The sequence below is a fragment of the Sus scrofa genome, chromosome 4 (genome assembly GCF_000003025.6).
Source record: "Sus scrofa isolate TJ Tabasco breed Duroc chromosome 4, Sscrofa11.1, whole genome shotgun sequence".
Classification (NCBI taxonomy): domain Eukaryota; kingdom Metazoa; phylum Chordata; class Mammalia; order Artiodactyla; family Suidae; genus Sus; species Sus scrofa.
In genome coordinates this window covers 91,947,621-91,972,787 of record NC_010446.5, presented here as the reverse complement: position 1 = coordinate 91,972,787, position 25,167 = coordinate 91,947,621, and the positions used below count along the sequence as shown (strand labels likewise).

The 25,167-nt window shown below is 36.1% G+C and overlaps 2 protein-coding genes across 2 annotated transcripts; one reads left to right on the top strand and one right to left on the bottom strand.

The window, feature by feature from the left end:
• On the bottom strand, window positions 4,298-5,242 carry LOC100626697 (olfactory receptor 10T2). Its single transcript, XM_003355123.1, has one exon. It carries the CDS (start codon window positions 5,240-5,242, stop codon window positions 4,298-4,300), a length of 945 nt encoding a protein of 314 aa, XP_003355171.1.
• On the top strand, window positions 21,811-22,752 carry LOC100627086 (olfactory receptor 10K1-like). Its single transcript, XM_003355125.1, has one exon. The coding sequence runs from the start codon at window positions 21,811-21,813 to the stop codon at window positions 22,750-22,752; it is 942 nt and encodes a 313-aa protein (XP_003355173.1).

Genomic DNA, 25,167 nt, shown 5'->3' with positions numbered 1-25,167 from the left:
TCTAGTTTCATTGTTTTGCATGCAGCTGTCCAGGTTTCCCAGCAATGCTTGCTGAATAGACTTTCCTTTTCCCATTTTATGTTCTTGCTTCCCTTGTCAAAGATTAATTGACCATAGGTGTCAGGGTTTATTTCCGGGTTCTCTATTCTGTTCCATTGGTCTGTCTGTCTGTTTTGATACCAGTACCACACTGTTTGATGACTGTGGCTTTGTAATATTTCTTGAAGTCTGGGAGAGTTATGCCCCCTGCTTGGTTTTTGTTTCTCAGGATTGCTTTGGCAATTCTGGTTTTTTTGTGGTTCCATATAAATTTTTGGATTGTTTGTTCTAGTTCTGTGAAAAATGTCATGGGTAATTTGATAGGGATTGCTTTGAATCTGTAGATTGCTTTGGGTAGTATGGCCTTTTTTACTTCCCATGTGACTCACAACATAATTACTTGGCGTTGCTTCTACAGTGGTTGTAAAGTTTATATGCAAAGGTGAAAGACCCAGATGACCCTTTGGGGCCTTGACCACCAGGGAGGGACGCTTCCTCCTAATTAGGTTAGAGTTTTCCAATTTCTAGAGCTAACAAAGGACTTTCCTTAGGGCATATTTTTCATATGCAAACTAGCCAATTCAGCACTCATCGCCTCTACTTGCCAGCTTTTGGGGGCTCTTACACTATTCTCCTGTCTTAAGCATGCCATGCCCCACCTCTTGGGAAGTGTGTGAAAGAAACAATCTTTTCAGTGGTAGTTGTTTCCTGATCTGCTGGCCTCACCGTATTTGAGTAAAAGTTAAATCTATAATTTAGAACATATTGAGAGATTAATAAAGTTGGAAAACTAATATTACCTGACCTCAAGTCTTACTCTAAAGCTACAGTAATTCAAGAGAATATCATATTGCTGAAATAATAGATACATCAAAAAAGATGGGAGTTCCCATCATGGCTCAATGGTTAATGAACCCAAGTAGGATCCATGAGGATGCGGGTTTGATCCCTGTCCTCAATCAGTGGGTTAAGGATCTGGTGTTGCTGTGGCTGTGGTATAGGCGAACAGCTATAGCTCCAATTGGACCCCTAGCCTGGAAACCTCCATATGTCATGGGTGTGGCCCTAAAAAGCAAAGAAAAAAAAAAAAGAAAGAAATGAGTTACCCTATTATGAAGAGATATTGAGTGACCTTAAAGGCATATTGCTAGGTGAAAAGAGCGACTATGAAAAGGCTATGTGTTGTATGAAGCCAATTATATGACATTTTGGAAAACACAAAACTATTGAGGCAGTAAAAAGATCAGTGGTGGCCAGAGAATCAGGAGAGAAAGAAATGGAGGAATTTAGGGCATTTTTAGAGCGGTAAACCTATTCTGTATGATAGTATAATGGTGAAAATATAACATTAAGCATTTGTGAAGACCTATAGAACTGTAAAATACAAAGAGTGAACTCCAAGATTAACTATGGATGGACTTTGATAATACTAATATATCAGTAGTGGTTCAATAAATCTAACAAATGTCACAAAGGAATCCAAGATGTTCATAATAGGGGATGTTTTGTGGGGGGTGGTGGTGAATTTGGGTATTTTTGGTATTTTCTTTTTTGTCCTTTTTTTGTCTTTTTTTAGGGCTGCACCTGTGGCATATGGAGGGTCCCAGGCTAGGGGTCTAATCAGAGCTGTAGCCTCTGGCCTACGCCAGAGCCACAGAAACGCCAGATCCAAGCTGCGTCTGCAACCTACACCTCAGCTCACGGAAACGACAGATCCTTAACCCACTAAGTGAGGCCAGGGATTGAACCCGCAACCTCATGGTTCCTAGTTGGATTCATTAACCACTGAGCCATGGTGGGAACTCTCTCTTGATATTTTCTGTGCAATGTTTCTGCAAACATAGAGATGTCCTAAAATATAAAGCCTATTTTTTCATCTTGCAAATCTGAAACTCTGTAACCAATAAACAATAATTTCCTTTTTGCTAGTGAAGTAAGCCAGTCATAAAAAGACAAGCTAGATGTACTGTAGGCATTTCCTCATTTAATCCTTATAACAACCACATTTTAATTATTCCCATTTTATAGAGTTTAAGTTATTGGTATTTGCTCACAGAGGAAGTATGTGAAGAAATTTTTTTTCCTTTTTTTCCTTTCTATGGACACACCTGTGGTATATGGAAGTTCCTGGGCTATGGGTCAAACTGGAGATGCAGCTGCTGGCGTACACAACAGCCATGGCAACACCAGATCTGGGCTTCATCTGGAAACTACATCATAGCTTACAGCAAAGCTGGATCTTTAACCCACTGAGTGAGGTCAGGGATTGAACACACATCCTCAGGGACACTATGTTGGGTGAGTTCTTAACCTGCTGTGCCAAAATGGTAACTCCAGGAAACTTATTTTTGTTTCTTTTCTTTCTTTTTTCTTTTCTTTTTTTGTCTTTTTAGGGTTGCACTTGTGACACATGGAAGTTCCCAGGCTAGCGGTTGAATAGGAGCTGTAGCTGCCAGCCTACTCCACAGCCACAGCAACACAGGATTTGAGCATGTCTGTGATCTTTACCACAGCTCAGGCAATGCCAGGTCCTTTAACCCACTGAGCAGTGCCAGGGATTGGACCTGAGTCCTCATGGACTTTAGTCTGGTTCTTTAATGTTGAGCCTCAACAGGAACTCTAGGAAACTTATTTTTAAATCTATGTGACTCTTCAACCCCACCCCCTCACACCAAGAGCCCCTAAACTACATGTCACTCAAGTGGAAGGCTGAGAGATGAACATTTATGTAATTAGTTTCATATAAAAGTCTGTTATTTTATTGAAACACACCTTTAATAAAACCCACAATAAAAACAAGACTCAGCCAAAAAATATAATCTGCCTATATAGGAGGCTAAAATTGGGTTATTTCTTGAAGTGAGATATGAAAAAAAGAGGGAACTGTGTTTTATTACTGTTTGCCTACAATAACTAGTTTAATGCTTTGCACATAGTAGCGGATTCATAAACAGATCTTCTGAATGGTCATCTTACTTTCACATTCTATCTGACAGTAAGCACAATCCTAGTTTATGGAGTGAAGAAGGACATGAAGGGAGGTGGGAAAGAACTAATAATTTTTAGTGTCTTCTAACAGAAGAGGACCAAAATGCATTCATTCCTTTAGGTCTTACAATGCCCCACTGAGAAAGGTGATAAATCTCATGTTATGTAGGCAATAACTGACCATGAGAGAGGTTATGTCTGGCCCCAGATATTTGGTGGGAAAATGGTCCAAATCAATATTCAACACTAAGTCTTTATGATTCTAAAGTCTATGTCATTTACTCTACTCTCAGCCTTTAATTCTCTCATTTAAGTGAATTCTTACTCTTTTTGTTTACACATAATTTTTTTGGGGGTCTTTTTTGCCATTTCTAGGGCCACTTCTGTGGCATATGGAGGTTCCCAGGCTAGGGGTCTAATTGGAGCTGTAGCCGCCAGCCTACACCAGAGCCACAGCAACATGGGATCCAAGCGGCGTCTGCAACCTACACCACAGCTCACGGCAACTCCGGACCCTTAACCCTCTGAGCAAGGCCAGGGATCGAACCCGCAACCTCATGGTTCCTAGTCGGATTTGTTAACCACTGAGCCACGACGGGAACTCCATACACATAATTTATTTATTGTAAAAATTGCTTTTAAACCTCAAAAAATATATAGAGGCATTCAGAGTTTTTTGTTTTAGTTTTTTGCTTTTTTTAAAGAGCCACTCCCACAGCATATAGGGTTTTCCAGGCTAGTGGTCAAATTGGAGCTATAGCCACTAGGCTATACCACAGCCACAGCAACACCAGATCCAAGCCACGTCTGCAACCTACACCACAGCTCACGGCAACTCCAGTTCCTTAACCCACTGAGCGAGGCCAGGGATTGAACCCGCAACCTCATGGATACTAGTCAGATTCTTTTCCCCTGCACCGTGATGGAAATGCCACATTTGGAGATTTTAAACAACATTTTCCACTGTTTGCTTCATTGTGGGAAGAGTGTCAACAGGCCAGGCAGTTTCAGAAAAATAATGCAGAATTTGTAGTGCTGATCTGAGAAAACCGGCATTTTAAATGCACAAAAATAGCATGGCTTGAGTCTTTGAATATTGCCATTCAATTCACATAACTTTCTAGAGATCAAATAGTACAACATTTCCAATAAAAATAATTGAACTAACTCAAAGTCCTTCTTTCTTTTTTGACAAAAATAGTTATGTTTATTGAATCGAGGTTCTCTCCAGGACACTTTCATGAATATGTTTCCTGACATATTAACTCACTCATATAGTTTTGGGGAATGAGTATCTACTGAGAACCTTTCTCAGAGCCATCTTCACTTCTTTATTTCTCAGTGTGTAGACAAGAGGGTTGAGTAGTGGCGTGATCACCGTATAGGTCACTGCCACAAGCCGATCCTTGTCTGAGGAGTACAGGGATGTGGGCCTCAAGTAGATGAAGGAAGCACAGCCATAGTGGACGATGACCACTGTCAGGTGGGAGGCACAGGTGGCAAAGGCCTTATGCTGTCCCTCCACTGAGGAGATCTTGAGGATGGTGGAAACAATGAAGACGTAGGAGATGAAGATCAGCACAAAGGGAACCAGCAGTACCAGGATGCTGAGGAAGAAGATAACCATCTCCTTCTGGTTGGTGTCTGTGCAGCCCAGTTTTATGACAGGGGAAATGTCACAGAAAAAGTGGTTGATCCGATTGGAGGCACAGAAGGGCACACTAAACACCAGGACGTTGACAACCACAGAGATCAGGAAACCACAGAGGGTTGAGGCAAAAACCAACTGCATGCAGGTGGCTCGGCTGACAATGAGTGTGTAGTTGAGAGGGTTGCAGATGGCCACATAGCGATCATAGCCCATTGCAGCAATTAGAAAACAGTTGGTACAAGCCAAGCCCACAAAAAAGTAGAGCTGGGCAGCACAGGCAGAGAAAGAAATAGTCAGACTTGTGGAAAGCAGGTTGGTCAGCATTTTTGGCATGATGACCAAAGTGTAGCAGGTTTCAGAGCAGGAGAGGACAAAGAGAAAGAAGTACATAGGGGTGTGCAAAGCCCGATCCAGACGAATGACAGTCATGATGGTGGCATTGACCATCAGAGTGGTCAGGTAGACCAGGAGGAAGATAAAGAAGAGAAGGATCTGCAGGTGCCCCAGGTTTGAGAAGCCTAAGAGGATGAACTCAGTGATCGCGCTCTGGTTCTGTCTCTTCATTGGTCAATGGGAATTAGAGACTGAGGCCTGAAACAGACAACAGAAAGAATTTGACAAAAGTGAATTCCTCTGAAGAATCCACGTTCGTTTCTGTACAAAGTTGATAAAACTGGTCTGAAAAAAGGAATAACAAAAAGCACATTGGTCAGGGAATGAAGGGAGAGGAGGAGGCATGCGGAGTAATGACATAAGTAAATTCCCAATTCAATATCTGAAGAAATTTATTTTTATTTTTATAAGTTGTTTCCATTTCTCTGTCTTCTTATTTTCATAAAGGTTCATACATAGTGTGATAAATCAAGAATTGATTTAATGCTCTTCTCATCTAATCTTGCCATTTTATGAAAACCAAGGCTCAAAAGATTAAACCATTTGCTTAACCCACATGGGGGCAACAGTCTTGAGAAATCACTTATCTTCTAAACCATTTTATGAAACTCTGATTTAGAAAAAACAAAAACAATTGAAAAGTCATCTATCCAGTCCCTCAGGTATGTGACACAAATACTGCTTGTTCACATATAATGAAGTATTTCCATATATTTAAGAGCATGAGATTTTTTTTTACCCATGGTAAATTGTGAAGCCTTTGGGGTGGGCTTAGACTGATTCCACATATTGGGGTAGATTTCCTTGGTCATGACTGCATGGGAATTTGGGATTAAGAATCTAACTAAAGATTTTTTTGGCCATGCTCATGGCAGGCAGAAGTTCCCGGGCCAGAGATCAAACCCACACCACAGCAGTGACAATGCTGGATTCTTAACCCATTGAGCTACCAGGGAACTCCCTAACTAAAGCTCAAATGATGCTCAAAGCATGACAAAGCTTGGGCTGACATCTTCACTCCCTTGGCCTCTGTCTCAATCTCTGTGTCCTCCATAATGTTCTCAGAGCAACTTTCACCAGTATCTGTGGGAAGATCTATAGTTTAGATCAGAGATCATATAATTTTCAAACCTTCACACTCAATCATACAATCTTCATATAAGAACAAAACTCAGGAATATTCTTACATAATCTCCACCTAACACTGCGAACCTTTTAATATGAATCTGGAAAGTACTGTTCAATCACCATGGTCAAGTTCCAGTTATGAGCAACCCACTGCTTCACAAGGCAAGCTGCTCTCCTGCTGTAGCCTTCATTCTTGATTTGTTCCATGCAGATACTCAGAAGAAAATAATACCTTTCTATAAATGACAGCCTTCTAATTATTGGAATAAAATAATCACATCCCTTACGAGTTTTATTTTTTCTTCTCATGTTTTTAGTACTTTTATTTTTTGCTTCATGATTATCTGAAGTTCTCCATTCTAATCACTATCTCAGGTAATTATACCTTCACTCCTCAGCTGTAAGAAAGACTGGCTGGTCCACAGCCATCACTCATCACTAATTTCTGTCTGTCTGATTTTACCAATAGCATTGCATTTGTTTTCCATCATTCTTTACCCTTAAACATGAATATTTATCCATCTTTCAAAGCCCCAGATTAACATTTACCCCCCTAAGGCTTCTCTAAGTAGTTCTGAGACTTTGATTACTATATGCATTAACTTCTCTGTCGGTTTGTTCTGGGATCATTTGTTGCAATGAAAGCATAGTGAGGCCAGAAGAATGTAGGCTCTGGAGCTAGGCCGCCTGGGCTAGGACCATGGCTCTGCCACTGACTAGCTCCATGACCTTGTGGAAACCACTTCTCTGTGCCTCAGCTTTTCATCTGAAATGGCAATAATAATAATAATAATAGAAACAAAACATTTTTGTGTGTATCAAATACTTATAACTATGTTCCTGAATCATAGTAAATATTTAATAAGTGCTCACTCTTAGTATCTGGTTCAACAGTTTCATGTTATAAACAAAGAAACTGAGGGCCAAAAATGTAAAAGGTAAAGCTCTAGGTTGAGTAGAAACTTAAAAGCAAAGGTTTGACTATATCCCAAGTATCTTAAACTACTCACAGCAAGACCATCTCTTATAATTATTTAGGACCCTATTTTTAATATTTCCTTTGTACCTGTACTGATACACTAGAGGAGTATGAAAGAGATAAACATCTTCTCTACTGTGTGTGATCCTCAAGTGGGCAGTATGCTTCAAACTTTCATCTACTCCGAGCTTATATTCTTCCACCTTGAGTGCACCAGATACACTTTTCCTTCTTCTTAAGCACATATCTCTCCTGCTTTGAGGCAGTTCCTTATTATTTTTCCTACTTTAAGTCATTTTAGCAATATTTTTTTTTCTGTTTTACAATCTTAATCCTTCTCTAACTTTACTCTCTGTCCATATTCAGATTGTCAGATTTTTTTGGCTGGATCTCCTTCTTCATTATATGGTCTCTGTCCCTGTGTTTTCCTCTAGATTCTGGTACTATGACCCACTTCACCTGTCCATGGTTCCCACCAGTTCTTTTGCCTTTGAATCTTTCTTTTGTACCCAACACCTTTGTACTGTGGATTGACAGATGATATTGCTAAGAGAAGGGAGTTGTCCTATGGCTTTAATACAAAGAAAGTACTTACACATATAAATTGTATTCTGGCATAATCCCATCTTTCTTTATCTTGTGTCCCATCAACGTGTAAAGGAAGAGAGAAATGATCAAATTTAGTAAAACATCAGGCAGTATTTTTTAGAATTGGGGCTAAGATAAGCCTTTAAAGGTGAAATACAGTATTGTTTGTGAGCTGGGCTGGAGTTAGGTGGACAGAAGCAATTTTAGCAGCTCTGTGCTCCTGATGGCAGATGCTCCAGCCTATCCCTGGATCTTATAGGATTAGGGTACTCCAGGGGATTGAGGCCTTGGAGAGAGGGGCTCCTTTGGATTCTAGGCATTACATTTTTGTATAAAATAAACCAAAGAAATTATTTACTTTACTTGAGCTATGTAGAAGATAGATAGCTTTGAATTCTGTGGGTTTTTTGTGTGAAATTCATTTTGGCTCAAGGTTTCATTTGCTGAATGAAGTAATGAATTGTCATTCCCTTAATCATTAACTAGCTTTACAGATTTGCACATAGAGTAACACTTTCAAAGAATTAAGTAAATGCCATTTTTGAAAAATTTCATATACTCTCCTCCTTCAAGTCTGCTAGTTGCATAAGCCATATAATGTTTTCTGTATCTTTCCTGCTTTATGTATCTTAGTTATACCTGCATTCTGAGGTGTATGACTCTAACCTTTTCTACACTTCATTATCTGCTAGATTCACCTCTTTAAATACATTTATCAGTGTAAACGTTCATCTATAATCCACTAATTCATTAATTAAATCAATATGTATTAAATACTGATGATATTCTAAGTGCTTGGTAATTGTTTGGCAGGGAGGGCATCACAAAAATGATAGTGACATAGTTCATGACAGTGGCAGGTCTCAGACCACATAGACCTGAGCTTCCTGAGGTGCTTATGAAAAGATGCCTATTGCTGGGTTCTGCTCAGGATACTCTGAATAGGAACTAATTAAAGTGGAAATATTTGCAGCTGGTTTAAGTGATGTCCTTATTCTTAGCAAATTTAGAGCTATTGTCTTCTGTCTGAAAAGAACTTAAGTGTTTCGAAAGGAAGATGGAGAAATAAATGGCGAATTACAGAAGACAAAGATGACTAAAGTAGGGCAAGTACAAGATGCTACGGCATGCTAAGAGGGAGCATGATTTTCATATCCACTATCAAGTGGTGGGTCTCACACTCCTCAAATGCTCTTTAAACATCTCTTCCTTCCAATAATATTTCTCTTCAGAGATTTTGTGCTATTTAAAGAGGGAATAAAGAATGTATTTCTTGTTTTAATTTTTAACTTTGAGAAATATGATTCTCAATTGATAAATGTGTGATAGTGGACTAATACAAATAAGAAGTCTTGTTATTTCAGTGTTTATCTTACTTCCGAGGAGTTAGAGACAGATATTCTGGAGTAAGAATTATTTAAATTGACAGACCATTTTAGAGAGAAGGGGTGGAGAACTGTGACGGCAAGCCTTCCTTTCTACCTACTCTTTACACTGTAAATCTAATATTAACAGTAACTTTCTGAACATTCGCTAGGAAGCTATCATTATCCACTTATTGGATTATATAATTTCTGTGATAATCTCATCAGATAAGACTATTACTTCCATTTTACAGGAAGAATCCAAAGAAAGCACAGCAGTCTTGTTGAGCTGAGGAGAATGAAATTGTAGGCTGAAGCAGCTATACTTTGTGGAGTAAAATACCAAGAAGTTGGAGTCAATTTAGAGGAAGAGTTCCAGAAATATCCACCTGCGTACCTTTCCATAATAAACTGCATATGAAAATGTTTAAGTATAATGTGAAATTTTATAATACTAAATAATGATCTACTATGTGTCTAAGTTATGCAGTTCCTACAACTCACATGTGTTTGGGAGATTTTGGTTGAAATCCAACTAGTTAGAGTTAAAAACCATCATAGAATACATGGAGAGTCAACAAAAAATTTAAAAACGCACACCTTAGTCATAAGGCTAAACTAGACATTAGTAAAGGCATTCTCAAACTGCTTTAACAAAACTTAAAAGTCTTAATCTAAGTATACGTGGTCGATTGGTTATCAAAAAAGGTATAAGACAACTCAGTGAGGAAAGAAAATTTTTTTCAATGAATGATGCCAGAAAATACATATGCTCATGTAAGGAAATAAATGTCAAAATTTCCACAATGTCATTGCAAGAAATTACCTCAGAATGGATTATATATCTAAGCACAAACATTAAAATGAAGAAATTTTTAGGAGAATTTGTTTGTAACATTAACATAGACAAAGTTTTCTTAGAAAGAACATGGACACAAAAACCAACACAGAAAAATCAAGAATAGATTAGACTTTATTGAATTGTTAAAATTAAATGTTGTACTTTCAGAAAGACATTATTAAAAATATGAAATTGCTAGCCACAGATTGGGAAAAAAATATTTGCAATGCTTATATCAGATAGGCCCTCTTCTATCAAGAATATATAGAATTATAAGAGTTCAATAAAATGAAAAATGAAGACCCAGCAAAATATGGCCAATATCACAAAAATGGACATATGTATCAGTGGAACAGAATAGAGAGCCCAGAATTAAACCCATATATCTATGGTCAACTAATTTCTGGCAAATGAAGCAAGAATATACAATAAAGAGAAGATATCCTCTTCAATAAATGGTGCTGGGAAAACTGGACAGCTACATGTAAAAGAATAAAATTAGAACATTCTCTAACACCATACAAAAAGTAAATTCAGAGTGAGTTAAAGACCTAAATGTAAGTTTGTTACTATGAAATCTTGGAAGAAAACATAGGCAGAACACTCTTTGACATAAATTACAGTGATAATATTTTGGATCCATCTCCTAGAGTAATGAAAATAAAAACAAAAATAAACAAATAGGATCCAATTGAACTTAAAATCTTTTACACAATAAAGTAAACCATAAAAAAACTAAAAGACAAGCTACTGAGTGGGATAAAATATTTGCAAATAATGCCACCAATAAGAGCTTAATTTCCAAAGCATACAGACAGCTTATACAGCTTGGTGTCAAAAACAAACAACCCAATCAAAAAATGGACCAAAAATCTAAATAAACATTTCTCCAAAAAAGACATATGAATGGTCAATACGCACATGTTTTACTGTTCAACACTGCTAATTATTAGAGACGTGAAAATCAAAACCACAATAAGACATCACCTCACACTGGTAAGAATGTCCATCATCAAAGGGTCTACAAATAATCAAAGCTAGAGAAGGTGTGAAGAAAAAGAACCCTCCTATACTATTGATGGGAATGCCAACTGGTGCAACCACTATGGAGAACAGCATGGAGGTTTCTTAAAAAAATAAATATAGATCCTGAATTATTTGCTGTACACCTGAAACTAACACAACATTGTAAATCAACTACACTTCAATTTAAAAAATGGCCAATATTTTGACTCAGATTTTCTCTCTTCCTCTCTCACTCATACACAGATGCACGCACGGAGCCAATAATGAAAGAAAGAAGAAGCTCAACACCACTAATATCAATAACATGTAAATAAAAACTATGATGAAATATCAGTACATACTCCCTAGAATGACTATAACTTAAAAATACCACATACACGCAAGAATGCCGGATAAGAGCATCACATTACTTTGCTTGTGAGAATGTAAAATTACAACACTTCGCAGAGCATTTTGATAGTTATTTAACAATTAAACATTCACCTGCCAAGGGACCTAAACTTTCTACATCTATTTATTTACTTAAGGCAAAGGAAACACATGTCCACACATATACTTACACACAAAATATTTATAACAGTTTCACATAGTAGTAGCACAAATTGCTAAAAGAGTAAAAGAGGAGTTCCCATCCCACTAGGAACCCTGAGGAACACTCAGTGAGTTAAGGATCTGGCATTGCCATGAGCTGTGGTGTAGGTCACAGACGTGGTTTGGAACCTGCATTGCTGTGGCTGTGGTGTAGGCGGCAGCCTGGATATCCATATGCCACAGGTGGGGCCCTAAAAAGCAAAAGCAAAAAAAAAAAAAAAGAAAGTAAAAGAAAAGAAGAACAAATTTGATATATCCAAACAATTTAATTCATTGAGCAACAAAAATGAACAGCTGCTGATAATGCAATAAATATGGATACAATTCAAAATTATACTCATATAACTGAATCATGTTGTACAACAGAAATTATCACAACATTGTAAATCAACTATACCTCAATAAAACTTAAAAAAATAAAAAACAAAATTATTATGGTGAATATAATGTTAGAAAAAAATTAATTTTGTATTATTCAACATATGGAATGGTAGAAAATTTCAAACTAAATTATAGTGATAGAAAGCAGATCAGTAATCCCCTATGAACTGGGAAAGGGAGAAATGGATTGCAAAATTTCACAAAGTGAAAAGAAACATTTACTATTTTGATTTTGGTAATGGTTTCACATGTAGTACATGTATCAAAAGTCATTTTAAGTAATTGCTGTTACATTTTGGTAAATTACATCATATTAGTAAAAGAAACAAATGTTCAAAAGGAATGTTTACTTACAAAGTAAGATAAATGTTTGCCAAAATTAAATTACAATGTTATAAGTATACATAAATACTTATATGACAGAATGAAATGAGATTAAAACTACATAATCTAAAAATACTACATATAATTAAATATTGATCATACACTGAAGATAGTCAGCGAACTTTAATAGCAGTATGAAATGTCCAAAATGAAGCACAAAGAGAAAAAAGTCTTAGAGTAAAACAGATCTAAGTAACCACAGGAACAACAGAAAAAGATTAAAAGCATACATATATGGAGTGTCAGCAGAAGATGAAGTAACATTGTTGGAAGAACTAATTGCTGAAATTTTCCAAATTTGATGAAAAATATAAACCTATAAATCCTAAAAGTTCAATGAATCCAGAGCAGATATATACAATGAAAACCATACTGAAGAGTATTATGATCAAATTGCTAAAACAAGTGACAAAGAGAAAAAATTTTAAAATATCTATAGAATAAAAACATAGATAGTATGATAACCATAGTTTTCAAAAGAAAAGGGAAAGTCATACAATTTTTTAAGTCTAGAATTTGAATTCAATGAAACAATATCCTTCAAAACAGAGGTATACAAATATTTTTTGAAAAACAAAAGCTGAGAAAATTTTTAGTCACCAGAACTCACTCAAGAAAATCTTTTTTTTTAATTGTTATTTCCTCAATACAATTTTTTTTTCTGCTGTACAACATGGTGACCCAGTTACACATACATGTACACATTTTTTTTTCTCACATTATCATGCTCCATCATAAGTGACTAGACATAGTTCCCAGTGCTACACAGTAGGATGTCATTGCCGATCCATTCCAAAAGCAATAGTTTGCATCTATTAACCCCAAGCTCCCCAATCCACCCCACTCCATCCCTGCCCCCCCTTGGCAACCACAAGTCTATTCTCCAAGTCCATGATTTTCTTTTCTGTGGAAAGGTTCATTTGTGCCTTATATTAGATTCCAGATATAAGTGATATCATATGGTATTTGTCCACTGAAGAAAATCTTACAGACTCTTAAAATAAAAATAAAAAAGTTGGCAAGCAAAACTTGGACCTACTTGAAGTAATGCACAGTTCTAGACATGGTAAACATTTCAGTACTATAAGATTTATTTTTATATAACATTTAAAAAAGCTATCCAAATGTGTATAGAATAAATTAAATACAAAATCATAATGTAATAAGAGGTTTATAATAGTTAGAAATACAGTATATGACAAAATAGCACAAAACTTGAGAGAAATGAAGGTATAGTGTTGTAAAATCATGTTATAAATAATGTTACAATACTTATTGAAGGTTTGATAATGATATATTGAAGATGTGCATTTTATTTATTTTATTTTATTTTATTTTATTTTATTTTATTTTATTTTAATCTTTTGGCCTCATCTGCAGCATATAGAAGTTCCTGAGCCAGGGACTTCCCACACTGCAATTGTTGCCTGTTCCACAGCTGTGGCAAAGCTGGATCCTTAATCCACCGAACCACAAGGGAAGTTCCAAAGATGAATATTTTAGAAAAAACACAAAAATTAAAGAAAGATATTCCTAATAAAACAATAGAAGAAATAAAATAGAATACTAAAAACATTCTGTTAACTTAGAGGAATCAAATAAAAGGGAAAAGAAGGAGCAGAGACCAGTTGGAATGAGCAGATTTCTGACAGCAAGGTAGTAGACTAAAATCCACCAAAGAAATTGAACATGCCAATAAATTATCTAAACACATCAACTGAAAGACAGAGATGACCAGACCTTGATAAAAAGTAAGATTCCAATTACATGTTTTCTGCAAGAAATCCATTTAAAATATAAATTTTCTGATTAGAGTAGTTTAGAAGAAAAGCACAGAATTTCTAATCATTATAAAGACAGAGTAACTAATTTAACACCAGATAAAATGGACTTCAACATAAGGAATATTAACAGAAGTGAAAAGGAGAACATTTTTAATGATGAAAAATTGAGTAAAAAATTTTAATATGGTCAAAAATAAACATTCATTTTATAAGGAAGATCCAAAATCCAGGAAAGAAAAAGTGAGAAGACAAAAAAAAAAAAAAAAAAAAAAAAAAAAAAAAAAAAAAAAAAGAAAGAAAGATAAAAAAGAAAAGGAAATTCCAAAAAGTAGATAAAATTTCAAACTCCTATTTCTGTAATTGATAAAACAAGTAGAAAAGAAGTTACTAAAAATTTTATGACCCAAGCAATAACACCAAGCTTGATATAATTGATGTTTATAAAACTCCATACCCAACAACAGTAGATAGTCAATTTTTATCAAGTGCACATAGTCTATTGGCAAAGGAAGACCACTTTCTGGGCCAAAAAATATATGTTAAGTGATTTCTTGACTCAGAACAAATTAAAGATGTCTACTTTGATTCACAGTTGTATAGAGAGTACTAGCCAATGCAATAAGGCAAGGGAAACAAATAAAAGCAAACATATTGGAAAACAAGTAAACCATATTCACAGAAAAAGTGATTATTTATATAGAAACTCCTAAGGAATAAAAGTTAAAAGCTAGTAAAACTCTTTTAGTTAAAAAATACAAGCTAGTAAATGAATTTAGCAAGGTTGTAAGATATACAAATAATGCAAGATAATAAGCTGATATACAAAACAGAATTGTATTTCTTTACCAACAAAAAAGTGAAAACTGATATTATGAAAGCAATATAAAATGCCATGAGAATAATAAAGTACCTAGGTTCACCAAAATCTTTAAAAAAAATTACTGAGGAAAACCAAAGAAGACCTAAATAAATGTAAAGTTATGACCATAGATTGAGAGACTCAAAATTGTTAATATGGCAGTTATCCTCAATTTGACTTATTGTTAAACACAATTACAATACAAATTCCACCATATTTTTCTCTGGAAATTGACAAGATGATTCTAAAATTTATATGGAAATTCAAAGCACATAGAATAGCCAAACAATTAATAAATAGATGAAAACATTTAAGATAGGTGGGCACAATTTAGAAACAAATGACCCAGATTTCAAGACATGCTACCGCACATTGACCAAGTGGCACTGGCATAAGAATAGGCACAAATAAATGAGAGCAATCAAGAGGTACAAACTTCAAATAACAAAATAAATGAGTCCTGGTGATGAAATGTATAGCATGGGACATATACTTGTTTATATTGTAATATGTTTGTATGGTGACAGATGGTGACTGGACGTAATGTGGTGATTCTTTTGTAATGTGTAGAAATATCAACTCACTCTGTTTTGCATCTGGAACTAACATAGTAGTTCAATTATACTTCAATTAAGGAAATGTGTAGGCACTGGGAGGAAATGCATCCAAATGCTAATAATGGTTATCTCTGGGGGTGGGGGTGGGGATAATGAGTGATTGTTAAGACTTAATTTATGCTTTTATGTATTTCTAGTTGTCTACCATGGGGTATATTGCTTGTAAAATTAGTAGGAAAACAAATATTAAAAATGAAAAAGTAGATACATAAATCAATGTAATAAAATGTGCAATATGGAAAGAGTACCATCCATATAAGGTCAATAGATTTTCAACAAAGTTGCCAAGTTATTTCAATCAGGAAAGACTAATCATTCATTAGTCTGTGAATGGAAATATTAGATATACATATTAAAAATTATAAACCTCAACATTTACCTATTCTCATACATACAATTTAAAAAATAAAAACTGCACACATTTATAATGAAACAAAGGAGAACATCTGCAGCTTAGAGTAGAAAGGTATTTATCAGGCGGAGAAAGAAAACATGAATAATAAGAAAAATAATGATAAATTGAAGTATATCAAAATTAAAAACTGCTATTCTAAAGTAGATAATGTTGATGGTTGTACAACTCTGTGAATATATTAAAATATCGGACCTGTATACTTTAAAAGTATATATTTTATGGTATAAAATTATATTTTATTAAAACATAAAAAGCATGATTAATAAAATGGAAAAATAAACCACATAGTAGGAGTACATGTTTGCAAAATTTATATTGATAAAAGACGTACTCAGATTACAAAAATTTCTTTTATAAAGGAAAAAAGATAAACTAATAAAAACGTAGTCAAATATTTGAACACATACTTCACAAAAAAGATGTACAAATTGTCCAAAGCACATGAAAAATGATCAACATACTTAATCTTCAAGAAAATACATGTTAGAGGAGTTCCTGTCATGGCACAGTGGAAACGAATCAGACTAGGAACCACGAGATTTCGGGTTCGATCCATGGCCTCGCTCAGTGGGTTAAGGATCTGGTGTTGCTGTGAGCTGTGGTGTAGGTCACAGATGCGGCTTGGATCTGGCATTGCTGTAGCTCTGGTGTAGGCTGGAGGCTACAGCTCCGATTGGACCCCTAGCCTGGAAACCTCCATGTGCCATGGGTGCAAACCTGAAAAGACGAAAAGAAAAAAAAAAATACATGTTAGAAATGCAGTGAACTATCACTATATATTTAAGAAATTTAAAAGACTAACTACTCTGAGTTGGCTAGGATGTGAAACTGGTATACTCATGTGTTGCTGATTGGAATTAATTATGAGACAACCTTTTTGAAAAATGGTTTGGAAGTTTATAAACAGCTAGACAACCCCTCCACTCATATGTCCTCACCAAAGAAAAAAGAACATATATTTACATGACTTAGAGACTAATATGCATAAGAGTTTTATTCTTACTAGCCTCAAACTGGAAATAATCTAAATGTCCATTGACAGTTCGACAGATGAATTCATTCTGATGATCAATAAAAGGAATATTTTTAAGGAGCAGGAAATAAACTTAATGCAACACTATGGGTGAGTCTCCAAAGCATTATGGTAAGTGAAAGAAACAAGACACAAAAATTAGAATACTATTTGATTCTATTTATTAAATTCTGGAAAATGGCAAACCATATCAACCGAAAGCAAGGTTATTTTTTCTCTTGTGCCAGGGCTGAGTGGGATTGATTCCGAAGGACAGAAGGAAATTTTTAGGGTTGTATAAATGTTCTATGGCTTGATTGGGTGGTCATTGCTTGGATGTATGAATTTGTCAAATCGCACCAAAGGGTCTATTTATTAATTTATTATTTATTTATTCAAAGTGTATATTTAAACTGGAAACTTTTTTTGGTATTTAAGTTAAAACTACGGAAAGTTAATATAATTATTTAAAAAATCACATATTTATTTTAAACTTTAAACTTTATTTGTAAGACATCAAGCAACTTAATGATAATACCAACTAGACATAAAATACTTTTTAAAATTTAGGTTTTTGCAGATCACCACAATATTCTTTATAATTATTTCTATGAACAAAAATCTGAGATGAATTTGTATTTAAGCCCTTTTTTGGTTCTTATAAACACTAAAGAAAAGAATCACTAGATAAATGCATCAATATTAATGAAAAATTTCTTCTTGGTCTGCTGCATTGCAGACTAAATTGTGATTTCTCTTTCAGAATTTGTCACAGATGGACTAAACTTATAATTCTGATGTAGACTAATTATGTTCATGGTTCCTGCTCCCCAGGTTCCTCATCAAAACATACCTTTGAGAAACTAGCCACATTATTTTTTGGAAATAAACTTGACTTCTAATTAACCCCAAGACAAAGTCTTCAGGTCAGTAGATCGAGCCTCAGGAGTCCCATAATCACAGTATATGCTTCTAAAAACCACATCCCATGTGATTCTAAGAACTACATGAACCCAAAGTTCTCAGGATAATGACTTTAGCTGGAGAAGCTGAGAGTCTTGATGGATAGGGGAGGATACTTCTATTGATGCAGATGAGAGCTTTTGTCTCAAGGCAGATTCACTCTCTTCTGGTATTATTTCCTCAGGTTCTGATTTTTGGTTTAGAGCCTACTTTCCTAAGGGATTCCAGATACTGAATAGCTGCTTCTGTCTGAATGGAAAGGAGAAGAATAATGTAGGTACTTACTGAGTGGTAGTAGGAATATTGATCTAGTTTGGGACTTTGTGAAATCTAGACCTGGTTGGGGAGTAGTGCTTGTAAACATCTCCCCCCATTGCAATTCTGGCAAGTGGCAGGGTTAAGAAAGAGAAGCAGGGGCAGTTTTTAACTCCAGCTACTAAAAATGATTGAGCATGGTCCACAGAGTTCTTTTATTATTATTATTTGAAGATTTTTATATTGGGTCATTTTTTCTCTCACTAGATTTTCCTTTCTTTACTTTTTTCTCTTTTTAAAATTTGGTGGACTAATGGATTGAATGAAATAATGCTTATCAAATCTCTATTTCTTTCTTTGCTGTCTACTCATGGATATATGAGTTTAGCTATCATTGAAAACTGGTACTTAAACTCCATTTTATTTTATTTTTTTAGGGGTGCATGTGCGGCATACGGCAGTTCCCAGGCTAGGGGTCGAAGTGGAACTGCGGCTGCTGGCCTATAGCACAGACACAGCAATGCAGAATCTGAGCCACATATGTGAACTACACCACATTTCACAGCAATGCTGGATACTTGACTCACTGAACAAGGCCAGGGATGAAACCTGCATCCTCGTGGATACTAGTTGGGTCTCTTACCACTGAGCCACAATGGGAACTCCTTAGACTCCATTTTAATAAGGCAAATTCGGGATGTTCATGTGTACTTAAGAATGTAAAAATTCTACTTCTTTACCATCTAAGGTTGCCTACATAATTTCTCCCAGCTAACAGATAAATATTTGAATATCTCAAAAGCATAACGCCTGAAAAATAAATACATTTGCCTCCTTTTAAAGGTACATAGTACCCTCAAGTATTGAGTCATCATTTAAATCTAAATTACATAACATCCCTATGGAATATTCAAGGATTTAGAAAATAAGGTGAGGAAGTGTCATTTCTAAGAATCATAACCTAACTTCCATCCATAGGCATTAGCATAACACAAGGGGACTTTTGGGATCATCTGACTAGAGAATCTTGGAGTCCATGAGTTGAAATACTATTAAAGGTCACTATTCAACTGCTACCCTAAGTCAAATCTCATTGTGCATGATATTGTGCAAGGAGCCTCTTTTTGTGCACTCTAGTTTATTGCAGATATATCCCTGTCCACTTTCATTTTAAAGTAAGGAGACTGGTATCTTGCCTGCAGTCACAGAAATCTAGATATAAAGTGATCTTTTACCTTAATTTTATAGCCTGTGGATATTTGGCAGAAAGATTTTTTTATTCTTCTCCTCTTATGTTTTTCTAGTACTGATATGATGTGGTGGTCCCCGAGTAGATGGGGGCTGCCTTCTCAGATAAACTGTACCACTGGGTTTCCATACACCACGAAAAAGGAAAATCTATCAGTCACACAACTCAGACTGTGGGGTTAAATTAATAGTATATAAAAAAATCCACCTAATTGAAATCAGCTGCTCTCATGGATTTGAAGGACAAATAATCCAAACAGTTTATCTATCTATCTATCTATCTATCTATCTATCTATCTATCTATCTATCATCTATCATCTGTTTATTGGTATTGGGTAGATACAGACACTCCTTCAGAATCAGTTAATTCTAACTTCTATGGTCTAGTCTACAAATCTTACTCAACAGAGTGAGGATATTGTGGGGATTTGTGTGGATTAATTGAAAGGAGGTCCAGAAAATCTTGAAACAGTGATAAGACAAGGATAAGCAATGATCATAAATTTAGATTCCTCCAAGGGCAGTGTCTTGAAATAGGTAGAAATTCATTTGTCCAGGTGGAAGGAACTGTCTCATTAATTTGCCCTTTTTGATATAAAAGACAGATAACTAGTATATCTATATATGTAGATAATGGGAATGCATATGGTATATATACATCCTTTATTTTTATATGTAAGAGAAATATCATTATAGTAACAGAATGAAAAATCCCCATTATTTGTGTTAAAGAGCTTTAAAACAACTGAATGTGAGTATCCTAATACTAACTTTGAATAAACAAATAGTTATACCTACTAAGTTCAGGACCAGTTTCTAGTAATTAAGAAAGAACAAAATTACTTTATGATAATATCATAAATTATTCTATTTATAAAAAAAGACTGGACATAATCAATGCCTGCCAGATGATTTTCTATCTGGAGAATACTTTCTTACCTCTTAGGCTTGAACAGTAGGGAAAAACACTCATGAAAAAATTATCTTATATGAGGCCTAAAAATGACTTCAGAAATAATCCTTTCTAGTAGTTTGAAAATTGTGTTTACTTTTTTTTTGTCTTTTTTTTTTTTTTGCCTTTTCTAGGGCTGCTCCCACAGCATATGGAGGTTCCCAGGCTAGGGAATCGGAGCTGTAGCCACCAGCCTACACCACAGCTCACAGCAACGCCGGATCCTTAACCCACTGAGCAAGGCCAGGGATTGAACCTGCAACCTCATGGTTCCTAGTCAGATTCCTTAACCACGGCGCCATGACAGGAGCTCCTGAAAATTGTGTTTAATAGATGAATATTCAAAAGGAATCTTATTGCCAAGACAATATATAAAAGATATAAAAACTGTGATTTATGTCAGGGGTTGGAAGCTGGAAAACTGCCCAGTTGTCCCCCTCTCTCTCTGTGACGAGCTCTTGGCCAGTTTGCGAAACCCTATTTCTCTGAGTTTCTCTGAGGCACCTATAACTGGAAAAGTGAAGAGTGTTGCAAAATGCCACAAAATTAATATCTTTTTTTTTTAACCACCTGGATGACTCTGGTCTTCCTGAAAAAGGAGAATATTTATTTAGACTAATAATATCATCTGTTCCATCCTTGGCTCAGCGCTCTATTTTTGTGGACCCCCAGAAGTGTTTGTGATTGGTATATTGTTAGCCATTCTGTTAGAAAAAACATTAAACCTTTTTTCTTTTATTTTAATGTGTTGGATATTGACGTAAAATGTAATGAATAAATGACATATGGTGTATGATATTCTTACCACAAATCTTAGAGTGTAATAAGTTGTCAATAAATACAAATCCCCTCACTGTTTCCTCAAAGATCATCTGATTCTTCCTATCTGCCCCATTTTATGGTTGATAAAATTTGATAAACTGAAGTTCAATGTTGTGTCTGAACACTACTCATTCTTTTATTTCACATTCTGATCAGTTTCAGGTAATTGAAGATAAGTATATTTTTCTCTTTTGGAGAACTGGTTTCCTTGGGCTTTACAGAGAGCAGGAAAAATGCAATAATGCATAAATAAGATACAAGGGAAAACTGAATAGACAAATCCTCAATCCTTGGCTAGAGAGATAATGTGTTCATAGTCTTGGAAAAAAAATCTGTTCATTGGTTGTTAGTTATTCTGTTCCATATATAGCATTAATTTGTATTTTAGCAGATATATTTTGGAGGGAATGAATGAGTTCCACCAAACACCTGCAAATGCCTGCCACCTGTAGACCTTGGGCTGAGTTCTCTCCCACTCTGAATCCTGGCCTCTGTCTGTGTCTCTGGCTTCTCCTACATAGCAGTGACCATGGAGTGGGTCAATGAGACCACAGTGAGACAGTTTGTCTTCCTTGGCTTCTCCTCTCTGGCTGGGCTGCAAAAGCTGCTCTTTGTTGTCTTCCTGCTCGTCTACCTGTTCACTCTGGGCACCAATGCCATCATCATTTCCACCATTGTGCTGGACAGAGCCCTTCATACCCCCATGTACTTCTTCCTCGGTGTCCTCTCCTGTTCTGAGACTTGCTACACCTTTGTGATTGTACCCAAGATGCTGGTTGACCTGCTGGCCCAGAAGAAGACCATCTCCTTCCGGGGCTGTGCCATCCAGATGTTTTCCTTCCTCTTCCTCATCTGCTCTCACTCCTTCCTGCTGGCAGCCATGGGCTATGATCGCTACGTGGCCATCTGTAACCCTCTGCGCTACACAGTGCTCATGGGTTATGGGGTGTGTGTGGGACTAGTGGCTGCTGCCTGTGCCTGTGGTTTCATAATATCATTGGTCACCACCTCCATGATATTTCACCTGCCATTTCATTCCTCCAACCAGCTCCATCACTTCTTCTGTGATGTCTCTCCTGTCCTTAAGCTGGCATCTCACCACTCCCATCTCATTCAGTTGGTTATATTTGTGCTTGGTGTGTTTGTCTTGGTTATTCCACTGTTACTTATCCTGGTCTCCTATGTCCTCATCATCTCTGCCATTCTAAAAATCCCATCCTCTGTTGGAAGATACAAGGCCTTCTCCACCTGTGCCTCCCATCTCATTGTGGTAACTGTTCATTATGGTTGTGCCTCTTTCATTTACCTAAGGCCCAAATCCAATTACTCTTCAAGTCAAGACACCCTAATATCTGTGTCTTATACCATCCTCACTCCACTGTTGAATCCAATGATTTATAGTCTGAGAAATAAGGAATTCAAATCAGCCCTTCGAAAAGCAATGGTCCAGACATCATATCCAACTAATTAAAGTTATTTTTTAATTATTCAGTTAACTATATGCCTTTTATGTGCTAGGTAACGTGCACTTTCACACACTTTCTCACTCAACTTTAGAACACATTGGAATGTAAGAATACCTTATATATTAGGAGAATGGGACTCAAAGAAGTTGATATTTTGACTTTCTATCATCAATGATACTCTAAGGTAGCTATGCAGATGTGCGAAAGAATTCTCTTTCATAGAACCAATTATATTATATTTCACAGTTTATTTTTATTTTTTATTTTTTTCCTTTTTTTTTGGGCTGCACTTGCAGCATATGGAAGTTCCTAGGATAGAGTTCAAATTGCAGCTGCAGCTGCCAACCACAGCCACAGCAACGCCAGATCAGAGCCAAATCTGCACTGTAGCTTGCTGCCATGCCGGATCCTTAACCGACTGAACAAGGCCACGGATGGAACCTCATGGATCCCACTTGGGTTCATTTCCACTGAGCCACAATGGGAATTCCTATTTCACTGTTTAAAGTTTGATTATTCAAAAGCAATTATGTCATCAAAAAGATCAAGGATACATCCAAGGTGTTGTGAAACAGAATAAAGGAAAAGGCCACAAGTCAGAGGCCTCAGACACAATAATTTGAAATCAATTACGATTCCCAACAGAAAGACATCAGTAACAGACCTCAATGGGAAAAATTCTTCTTGCCCAGAAACAAGCCCAGTCAATGGGAAATGCTGCACCATCCTAAATTATCACTTCCTTTCAATGGTATAACTTTCACAGGAACCCCTCTCAATTTCACCTTGTTTCTCTAGAAAGTAATGTTTCACTTATTTGCTTATTAGACTTGGCTATAATTTTTACTGTAGCATGCTTGTCCCCAACTATAGTTCTCTGTTATTCTCTCTTTTTTAAAAGATTTTTATTTTTTCTATTATAGTTGATTTACAATGTTCTGTCAACTTCTTCTGTACAGCAAAGTGATTCAGTCACACACACACACACACACACGCACACATATACATTCTTTCTCTCACATCATGTTCCATCACAAGTAGTAGTTGTAGCTGTAGTTCCCTGTGCTATACAGTGAGATCTCATTGATTATCCACTCCCAATGCAATATTTTTAATCTACAAACCCCAAATAAACTGATTATGCTGGTAAAATAACTGGCTGTTTTACTTTTTAGAGCAACACTGTCTAGTTGCAGGAAACAGTAGAAGATAGTCTGATTATTCTTTCTTACCCTTCCTCCTAGCAATTCTTCCTTTCATGAGGAGAATGGGAAAGCTTGGTACCATTCATCCTACCAGTAACATTGGTGGCCCTTTTTGGTCCCTGATCTACCTCCATCAACTTATGTATTGAAATGTATTTTCCTTTCCTTGAGATTGTGTTGTCCTTCCCTTGTTTGAGGTTGGAACCTCATTGTGGAGACTCCCTCCTACATATGGGCATGTCCTTCTCGTACTCTCCTGTTTTTGCTCCCATGTTCTTACCCTGAATATCATCCGTATTGATTCTCTTCCAGGAATCTACTAAATATTGCATAACTGCTGAAGTATCTTGAGTAGTCTAAGCAAAAGGATTGAGTCAATGTTAATAATACAGAGCCAGAGTTCCCTAATGACCAGAAAATCCATGTCAGTACTTGCAAAGCCTTCCCTTGCCCTATAGAATAAGGCCAAGAATCTTCTGTTAGCAAGAATTTATCATCTAGTCTCTGCCTACCTCTCCGACATTATTGTGTCTGAGTTCTTTATTATCCATTTTTCCTGTGTGCCTAGTTGTGCACTCTGATGCTACTCAACTATTGGCTAGTCCTCCAGGTGTCATTCCTAATTATGCTGTGTTCCCTCAAGTGCTCCTTCCTCCGTGGAGTAGCTCCTCTTTTCTATTTAAATCACATATTTCAAGTCTGAGCTGCACTCTCACTTCCTCTGTAAAGCCTTCCTTGTCTCCTTATTGCAACCTTCCATGATAGTAGGCTCTGCCTTCTTTGTGTTCTTAGAGTCATCAGGATCTACTTTTATTATTTTAAACTATTTATTCATTGCTTAATATGTACCAGATACTATTTTGGCTGTTGAAATCCATGATAAACAAATATATGTGGTCTTTACTCTCTAGAATTATGGTCTCATTTGAGGCAGGTTCAGTAAAGAAGTAAACTCAGGGAAAAAATAATTTACCCCAGGTTGAACTGTACTATTTGAAGGAAAGATATATAGGTGCTAGAGGAGGAAATACTAAAAGAAATCTGATTTTCGTTGAATAGAGTAGAGCTGGTCTCCCTGAGAAATGGATGTGTAACCTATAATCTGAAAGGCAAGTAAGAGTCACCAAGCGAAGGGGATTATTTGGGGAGATCCTATCAGATTTAAGGGGCAACATGTACAAAAGCCCTGAAACAAGAAAGACCTAGGTGAGTTGG